Here is a 9,512-nt window from a genome sequence, read left to right on the forward strand (position 1 = left end):
CGTACTTACCTGTATAACTTAGTTGCAGCATCTGTGAACTCGTGACTGGATTGTCTGTGACCCCCCAATACACCCGCAACCTGTCCGTCAACATTACAATACTCAAGCTATATCTATTATGTTGTGAAAACTGGGTTCAATCTCACTTTTCCATAATAGGAATTCGTAATTTTTGTACACAATGATGGGTCGTACTTTATTGCTATGAATAAATGAATTAAACGTAAGTCGCTTGAATGTCCTGTACGAGAAATGTTTGGATTGTTGTGCCCCCAGTGGTCGCCGGAAGTAGTCTTATTTGTCTAGCGAATTTTTCACTCTTCTCGTTACGCTGGTCATTCTTCGGATGCTAAACGTAAATTCTAACTTTTATTCTGAAATTTCCCCCTGTGGTGGTTGTCGGAAATACTTTGCTTGTAGCAGCTATCTTCACACTACTGTTCAAAGCTTGAAAGGAGTTGTGAAGCCAACTTAGAGATCTAAAAAGGTATGGTTTATTTCTTACGTTGCAAAAAGAATGGATATATAATAATAATTTTTAAAATAGCTAGCCAGGCAATATGGTATCCTCTCAAAGCCCTGACTGTAGCCATATCGGCGCCGGTGGCTGTTTGCTAAACTCCAGGGAATCTGGCGATTGAATAATACCTCTCTTGCTTATGCTCAGACGTGATTGGCAGCTTGTTCCAGCGTAACTAATGTTAACTCGGTTAACTGCTTTTAGTAGACACAGTAGCTTCTGTAAGTGGCTAACCTGGAAGCTAATAAACATTTCGGTTACGCAAAACAATGTATGGGTTTTAAAATTTTTACGGTCTATGGTTTACAATCATAGGCTAGTTAGATAGCCAGCTAGCTAAAACTGGCAATGTTGGTGTAACATAAAGCGTGAGTCAGTCCTACCACTAGGGGTAGCTAACTACTTACTATGCCGTCAGCATGTAGTTTCTACTGCAATATCCTCTATATTTTACATACCAAGTCAATAATAATTTGACCTAGCCTAGCAAACCATTTGTGTACACTGATGTTAACGATTTATTCTTGTGAAAGAATGTAACTCCTCTGTGTATTTCTGGTAAATTTGAGGTAGCTAACTTTGTCAGTTACATTACGGCACATTACTGGCATTTAGAAGACGTCCATGTCCAGAGTGACTTACCTACAACTCGAACACAAGTGCAAAGAGATGCGCGACCCGAAGTGCTGTAATTCCCTGAAGGAGAAACGTATAGAAAATAAAGTAGGTAACTGGGGAGACTCAGTGGACAACTTCAGATATATTTTTTTAATAATTCCGCCAAAATTCCCAAATCGAGGTTAATTTCAGTGCGTGCAATGTGGCTTGTCCTACTACCGTATGACCATATAAGGATTTCCTCATGCTCGCGGCCACGCTGAGTGCTTCAGCGGCTGGTGATGCTGTGTCGTTTTATTCCGATTAGCTAGCTACATAGGATCTCACCATTTTAAATCCAAGGTACAAAAATGTTGTGTGCTGCGTTCAACTGTACTAAGGATTCTTCTCTCCAGTTCTTTCGGTTAATACATTTGAGACATTTTCAGATAAACAAGGTTCTATGTCAAAATGCGATTTCTGACTATTTTGGGGTTTCAGTTGATTCTCATAACGTCTCGTCGTTTATAATTTGTATATGTTGTTGGTGAAATCAGATTTGTAAGCAGTTTTGAAGCTTCTTTTAGGAAGACAAGCTAGAGGGATTTTTCTGTTATCTATCTGTCCTACTAGCTAGCTAGTGATCTATTTTTCCATGTAAATACCTTAAAGTTATAATCTCGAAGATTTCAGTTTCGTTCTCTTTGGCGGTACCAATGGCGAGAAGCGGTAATTGCAGGTGTGTTTTTGGACCTCACTTCCCATAGATCCAACCGGATCCAACCAGTGTCGCCTGTGTGACGTCAGTCAATTGGCACCTGGGCCACGCCAACTATTACACTTATTATTTAGGCTACTGAATAAAAATGGTTGTTATACAAGTAACGTTATGTACATACTCATTCATTGTCTAAAATTAGGCTAACTTAAGCTGTCTTTACACTGCCGAGCCGGGTTAAAATGCTGTAGCAGACCTGGGGTAGAATTAGCGATGATCAATTTCCACAAACGTTCTTTATCCATCTTTTGCTCGGTATGAACATCTTTACACTGCAGAGAAGAATTTGCGGGATTCGCTGTGGCTCGTGCAATTAGTTATCTTGTGCATCATCATCGTGAATGATTGTGTGATATTTTTGAAACAACTGCCTTGTTTCTGGTTTTGCTAGCTAAACTGTTCGAGAATAAAGTTGAGCTGGGTGTTAAAATTAGCAAATTAGCACTCTTGTTGTCCAGACGCGGGCTTGTCTTATTACCATGTAAGGTAGTCGGGGACTCCACTCTTTCGCTCCACTGCACTTGCGTTGGTTGCAACGGGCAATGGCTGCACCCTAGTTTGGGCTTCATGCGCCAGTGAGCACTAACCATAGCAAATCACTGGGTGACGTCATGAAGCACTTCGTCTATATTTTTATACGGTCTATAATTCTAACCCAGTTAAAACAGCAACATTATTCTTTCGATTTTGAGTTGTTGTCACGTCCCCTCACTTTCATTTTGTTTGATATTTTTGCTGTTTTTTGAGAACACTTTCAGATATATAAACATTGAATAAAATAAATGTTTTTTTTCCCCCCCCAGATCAAGAAATACAGAATATTTGGGAAGAGCAGAACTTGCACTCACTGTCTCCATCTTGGGCTTTTCGGGGCAGGACTACACTGAACTGGCAAAATGGGCTCGGAGTCACCCAGCGCTGTTCAGTCTCCCCCACCCACAGAGGCGGTGGAGCTGAGTGACAGGCAGCACCCATCCATTGACAGGTTCGAGATCTACGTCCCCAAAGCAGCTGAAGTGCACATTGTCGCTGCTCAGACCCTCCCGCCTGGCATCTGGAAGAAGATTGGCCTGCTCTCTACCCATGGAGCTTCATGCGTGGACTCTGTGACGGTAACCTGGATCTCTCCTGTGGTGGTGCGAGAGAAAGGCCCCGGGCCGGCTCCGCCCCTTGGCTCCCACGGAGCTCCGCCCCCCAGCCGCTGTGGCGCCACAGCCCAGACGTTTCTCAGTGTGGCTGTGGAGACTTGTAGCTCCGCCCCCGGGGGGCGGGGCCAGTGCTGGCTGCCTGTCGCCTGCTCGAACCTAACTGCGTTCAAGGTGCTGAGGAAGTTCATGCCCCACGGACACTGCCCATCCCCGGACGCCAAGTGGGAGACCCGCCAGCCTGCCTGTCGGCCGCCACTGGGCGGCAACGTCTGCTTTAGCCAAGATGCCATCATAATCCACAGAGAACACATCTTCCTCTCCATCAACAAGGCGAGGCAGGGCAAAAAGAGGGTGGGTCATAGACAGAGCTTGACGCCAGAGGCCCCTCCCACCCTTACCCAACAGACTGCCCCTGGCATGCCAGGGGGGCCTCAAAGTGCCCAGCACAGCTGTGGCCGTTCTGCCACACCGCACAAAAAGGTAAATGTGCTAAATGTCTAAATGTCGCCTGTATCGCTGCATTCACGCCGTATGGGAGAAGGCGAAACGATCAGACGTCTTTCCCATTGCTCCGACCTGGAAATGTTCACACATTGTGCTCTCGTTGGGAAACTCAAGATGGCGGTTGTTCGTAAAATAAATATAAAAACATAAATAAAAATAAAATATAACCATACAATGTGAAATTATGATTTTGTTAACTCGATTGTTGGAAAGTTTGTAGTAGTGGAAGCCATTTTTTTTCTGCATTCACACACCTCTGTTATTTTTGTGCCAGGTCGAAGATATCGGCGCCGTCAGAAAGTTCCCGTATTTCCTACTCGGAATTGACTTGAGCGGTTTTTTCCCAGTCGGAAAAACGCTAATTTCAGTAACTCCCATATGAGGTGAATATCTACTATCTCAGCAGTCACCAGCCATGCAGCTCAAAGATGAGGAGGTTATGTCAGCAGAGATGCAAACGTGCTGGCTGGATTTAATGTGTTTAATGTGTAGCTGCCCAAAAGCCTATCAGCCTGTACACACACACGTATGTATATATATATATATATATATATATATATATATGGGGTTGATAAGATGGTCAGTGCAGGGCCTTCAGCTTCTGTGTAATTGGGAAATAAAATCACTTGATAAAATGTAAATTGTAGAAGCATAATTTTTAATATGGTTTAAAAAAAACATTGTTTTGCAGCCCTAATTTGAGTATAACAAGGGAAATCATTTCTCTCTGGTCAATGTGTCTTTAATGTGTGTAGTCTATATTAAACTACTTGCAGTATGTTGTTGTTTTTTAAGTTTCTGTTTAATTTCCATTAGTTTGTGAGTTTTTTGAGTTCTTTGCCGTGCTGTGGAGATTGTAAAGAATTGAGGCTATACTTTCAAAGTTTCCTAGAAAATGAATTTCTAAGGCGCACCATCCCAAATCCGTCCTATTGTGACTGAACATGGTGATTTGGTCAGGAAGTTTGCAGTTGAGCCAGAGCTTTTAAGGGGTAAGGCACGTAAAACCTGGCATCTGTTTTGGCTGTGGTGTTTTGGGAGAGGGCAGCTGATGTCCGTGGTTTCAGCAGTCCATAAACTTTGAAATTATTTTTCAAATAAAATAAACGCTCAAGGTCTCACACAGTACCACTGGGAACAACTAAATGGTCTTTCCAATTTTATTCAAATATTTTTACTTCACCTGTATATGTTTGTGGGTTCTGTGAACGGACAGTATTCAGAAGCATAATTTGTGGAGAATTTCAGAATGGTAGGTGGTTAGGTTTAATTTAAATCTGTGGTTAAATGGGTTACTGTGTGGTTAAATGGGTGGGTTATTTGTGGGTAAAATGGTGGGAGGGTTTCCTCTGTGGGTTAAATGTGTGGTTTCTCTAGATTAAATGTGTGGTTTATCTGTGGGTTAAATGTGTGGTTTATCTGTGGGTTAAATGTGTGGTTTCTCTGTGGGTTACATGTGTGGTTTCTCTGTGGGTTAAATGGGTGGTTTCTCTGTGGGTTAGATGGTTGGTTTCTCTGTGTGTTAGATGGGTCATTTCTCTGTGGGTTAAATGTGTGGTTTCTCTCTGGGTTAAATGGGCGGTTTCCCTGTAGGTTAAATGGGCGGTTTCCTGTAGGTTAAATGTGTGGTTTCTCTCTGGGTTAAGTGTGTGGTCTTGCGTTCTGTGACAGGTGTCTCCATGTCAGTTTCAGGCTGCTCGTAGAGCCGCTGGCCCGGGGGCTTTGCGCGTGCAGTTTAGTGTGGAGCGCAGAGCACGCGTCGCTGTGGCCCGCCTCCCAGACGCCGCGATGAAGACGCTGTCGGCGTTCGGGCTCGTCGACCTGGAGAAGCATCCAGCCGCTGCACAGCTGTACCGTGAAGCTGTAAGTAGCCACCGTGTTCCCCCCCATGTGCCCTGCGACAGTTTAGAGCAGCAGTTTTAGGGAGTCCATGTACTATAGTCTTTCCCCGTCACCTCCGAGGGATGGAGCACTCGAGCGATAACAGATTGGCTTTGTTACTGACCAGGGAGGGAAGCTTTGAGCTATCGGTGGTCCCGTTAGACTGGCAGTGCTGTAACTGCTCAGTGCTTTATATATATATTTCTAGAGCTCCTTTAAGTCCTGCTCTCCTCTTGCTCACATGCTGGGTAATATTGTTGGTGTCGCAGCTGCAGTAGGAGGGGCAGGAATGTAATTTTGTTGTGGGACTGCAGCCCAGTGTTTTCAGGAAGGCAGTCCTGGCCCCTAGCCCTACTGGAGCGGTAGGAGCATTTTGAGCCTCCCAGATAATACGAAACAAAGACAACATGGAGATGGAAATGCAGAATCACCTGATTTCCCAGAACCCATGTAGGCCCCTTTGTTGTTGGATTGCTGTTTTTGTTAGAGTTCTGAAATTGCGATGTTTTTTAAAAAAAGAATCCTTGTTGATGTGTGTCTGTAGGTGGAGAAGAAGCTGGACTCATCTAGCAGAAGCTCTTCGGCAGAGATGTCCAGAGACCGCTGTACTGAAGATCTCGCTGGGACCAGATGTTCAGGAGACAGGGAGAAGAGCGTGGTCCATTATAGGGGCCATATAATGGAAGAGGAGTGGTCTAAACAACCAGTGTTAAAGAAGGCCAGGCGGGCTTCAGGTGGTGATGGTAGCACAGGTAGGATTGAGAGTGTAGACCTTAGTACAGATGAGGGCGAAGGTGGAGATCTTAATACAGGCGTGGCCATGGGTGGAGATCTTAGTACAGATGAGGTCAAAGGTGGAGATCTTAGTAGAGGTGAGGACAAAGGTGGAGATCTTAGTACAGGAGTGGCCATGGGTGGAGATCTTAGTACAGATGAGGTCAAAGGTGGAGATCTTAGTAGAGGTGAGGACAAAGGTGGAGATCTTAGTGCAGGAGTGGCCATGGGTGGAGATCTTAGTACAGATGAGGTCAAAGGTGGAGATCTTAGTAGAGGTGAGGACAAAGGTGGAGATCTTAGTGCAGGAGTGGCCATGGGTGGAGATCTTAGTACAGATGAGGGCGAAGGTGGAGATCTTAGTACAAATGAGGTCAAAGGTGGAGATCTTGGTACAGGAGTGGCCATGGGTGGAGATCTTAGTACAGGAGTGGCCATGGGTGGAGATCTTAGTACAGATGAGGTCAAAGGTGGAGATCTTAGTACAGATGAGGTCAAAGGTGGAGATCTTAGTACAGGAGTGGCCATGGGTGGAGATCTTAGTACAGATGAGGGCGAAGGTGGAGATCTTTGTATAGATGAGGGCGAAGGTGGAGATCTTGGTACAGATAAGGGCGAAGGTGGAGGTGATGATCTTCATGCAGGTACAGGGAAGGGTGATGATCCTCATGCAGGTACAGGTGAGGGTGATTATCTCCATGCAGGTACAGGGAAGGGTGATGATCCAGGGGGGTTTTGTAGTAGTGAAGGGATGGAGCGAAACGGAGGGGAGGGAGCTGAGCGCGCAGGTGAGGGTCGTTCTGGGGCAGGCTCCCAGGGGCTGGACCAGCCTTACCAGCCTGCGGCCGGCCCAGGTTACACTGCAGGGTTCGACTTCGACCAGCTGGCCCGGGACGAAAAAATCAGCCGCATCCGCGCGCAGCTGAGCGAGAAGGAGGCGGCCCTACAGCAGCTAGCCCGCCTCCCCCTTTGAGCGAATCCACGCCCCTGGAGGCTCTACCTGCGTTAAGTTCGGATTTCATCATTTTTTCCTGGTGAGCCACGGGAAGAAGATTTCTGTCTTCGTTTTCTTCGTTGACTCTCTGTTTCTGGAAGTTTCTGGAATATTTTATTGTTATTGTTTAGTGGACTCAAATTATGACACGTTTTGGAAAAATAAAAAGAGAGCTGGGTTTTCAAAATATGGAAGTGTTGTTTTGAGTTTGTCAGTGGTGAAAGATCCTGCCTTGACCTTTTAATTTAATTTATTTTATTTTATTTTTAACTGTGATTTTTTTTTGTAGATGAGCCCCAGATGGAGGTGCAGTTCTAAAGGGGCATGTGTAAAGCAGGAATACTCAGATCTGGCCCCCAGGGCCAGTAGTACTGCAGGTTCTCATTCTTTCCCTTTAATTAGGACTGAGTTAAACCTGTGACTCCAGGTCAGTTAAATTTCTGTCCAATCAGTGCTATTATAGCATTGATGACTTGGCTATCAGGTTGAAAAGAAAACCAGTATTTGTTGAGGGTCAGATATGAGTTTTCCAGCTCTCAGGAATTAGAGGTCAAGGACAATGGAAGTAATGACTTGTTTTTTTTTGACTCGCCTATGTCATGTATTTCATTTTGTAACCTTCACAGTAAATTTGAAAACGTGCACACAGTGGTTTCTGCTGACGCGTGTGTCTCATCCTATCTCATCCTATCGCTTCATTTCACGTTCCTGACCGGAATACAGTGATGGAAGCCTGAGAGTGCTCCAGTGTCTGCTGTAGGGGTTTGTGGCTTATTTTCCGTAGGCAGCCAGTTCAGCCACGGAGTTTCGCTGTCCTGCTGTCTCGCGCCCCTTTGTTGATACCTCTGTCACAAGCTTCGCATGATCCACGGCTTACCGAGCACCACAGGTGTGACCTTTATTCAGCGAGTATTTGCACTGGCTTTTTTATCTGTTATTCGCACGTGGATCAAAGTTTTGTTTGCGTGGTTTTACTTTTCATTTATTGTGGCCAATTGGCCTGTTTTGGGGCATTTTACTGTCTCAGTCACACACGGTATCTACTTTGTATTTGTCACCCAACTGGTCTTAAGCATGGCATTCTTTATAACCTGCTGTTGCCACAGTGCAGACGGGCCCCTAGCCACCTGAAGCCTACCAGCCCTCCACAAGAGCTGCTACTGTATTAAATGGACGGAACACCTTGAAACTGAATGCTATTCCTTTATTTTCTAGCCTCAAGAAACGTCTTTTGATCCAACAGTGGCGGCTCTCCACAGCCTCCCTCTGCAAATATGATTATTCTGTCTAAATGCGCCACAGGGCGCCCCTTCCCAAAATCAATGGAAGTCCTTTGCGCAAGGAACATCCAGCTAAAGTTCTGCCGGGTCTTTTTGAAACGCCAAAAATAATAAAACAAAGCCATAATTTGTGAAAATGAGTCCCCGGGAGGCTGCATGTGCTGTTCCGACTATGTCCGTAATGATATAAGATATAAGTATGATAAGATGAAAGTGGCTAAGCAGTTGCACATGGTACGTCAGATGCTCGGGAGAGAAACTTAAAAATGTAACACAGCTGTGGATTATGTATTTCCGCATTACTGACAGTGAGGGGATGTGCAAATCACTGGCAGGTGTAGTGCAGCAAAATTATTGTTTTCCTCGCTGTACGCATGTTCAATGTAGCTGAAGGCTTTCGCACACGTGCATTCTCCCATGGTATAGCACGCACCGCAAACACTCCTGTGCAGTCGGTGAGAGCGCAGCGCCCCTGGAAGCTGGAGTTCGGCCTAGCGGGGGGACCCTTTTGCATGTGGCCGTTTGGGGATGGCAGGCAGAGGGGATGGGGCTCACATCCCCCAGGGGCTGGAGCTCACATCCCCCTGGGCCTGGAGCTCATATCCCCCTGGGGCTGGAGCTCACATCCCCCAGGGGCTGGAGCTCACATCCCCCTGGGCCTGGAGCTCATATCCCCCTGGGGCTGGAGCTCACATCCCCCTGGGCCTGGAGCTCATATCCCCCTGGGGCTGGAGCTCACATCCCCCGGTGGCTGGAGCGCTCATCCCTCGGGGGCTGGAGCTCACATCCCCCGGTTGCTGGAGCGCTCATCCCCCTGGGACTGAAGCTCACTTCCCCAGGGTGCTGGAGCTGCATATCCCTGGGGTAGGTTCATTCCCAGGGGCTGAGCTCAATCCCCCTGCTGGAGCTCAATCCCCAGGGGCTGGAGCTCATATCCCCCAGGGGCTGGAGCTCATATCCCCCTGGGGGCTGGAGCGCTCATCCCTCGGGGGCTGGAGCTCACATCCCCCGGTTGCTGGAGCGCTCATCCCCCTGG

The 9,512-nt window shown here is 46.5% G+C and overlaps 1 protein-coding gene across 50 annotated transcripts; it reads left to right on the plus strand.

Annotated features, from left to right (window-relative positions):
- Positions 1 to 324: 324 nt before the first annotated feature.
- LOC135234865 (uncharacterized) lies at positions 325 to 7,385 on the plus strand. 50 transcript variants are annotated; one of them, XM_064299913.1, is made up of 7 exons: positions 325 to 487; positions 2,699 to 3,523; positions 5,219 to 5,410; positions 5,973 to 6,462; positions 6,493 to 6,522; positions 6,673 to 6,732; positions 6,763 to 7,385. In XM_064299913.1, the coding sequence occupies exons 2-7, from the start codon at positions 2,792 to 2,794 to the stop codon at positions 7,173 to 7,175; spliced, it is 1,917 nt and encodes a 638-aa protein (XP_064155983.1). In that variant the 5' UTR covers positions 325 to 487; positions 2,699 to 2,791; the 3' UTR covers positions 7,176 to 7,385. The 50 variants fall into 50 exon arrangements, with proteins under 50 accessions (XP_064155983.1, XP_064155991.1, XP_064155953.1 ...); XM_064299921.1 differs by lacking the exon at positions 6,493 to 6,522 and having other exon boundaries at positions 5,973 to 6,275; positions 6,396 to 6,432; XM_064299883.1 differs by having other exon boundaries at positions 5,973 to 6,642.
- Positions 7,386 to 9,512: the final 2,127 nt, after the last annotated feature.

The sequence above is a fragment of the Anguilla rostrata genome, chromosome 11 (genome assembly GCF_018555375.3).
Source record: "Anguilla rostrata isolate EN2019 chromosome 11, ASM1855537v3, whole genome shotgun sequence".
In the NCBI taxonomy this organism is placed as follows: Eukaryota; Metazoa; Chordata; class Actinopteri; order Anguilliformes; family Anguillidae; genus Anguilla; species Anguilla rostrata.

Excerpts from the sequence above, each read along its gene's own strand:
- LOC135234865 (XM_064299869.1), top strand. The coding sequence starts at position 2,792 with ATGGGCTCGGAGTCACCCAGCGCTGTTCAGTCTCCCCCACCCACAGAG. Across the intron at positions 3,524-5,218 it reads CTGCCACACCGCACAAAAAG|GTGTCTCCATGTCAGTTTCA; the intron begins GTAAATGTGCTA and ends GTTCTGTGACAG. Across the intron at positions 5,411-5,972 it reads CACAGCTGTACCGTGAAGCT|GTGGAGAAGAAGCTGGACTC; the intron begins GTAAGTAGCCAC and ends GTGTGTCTGTAG.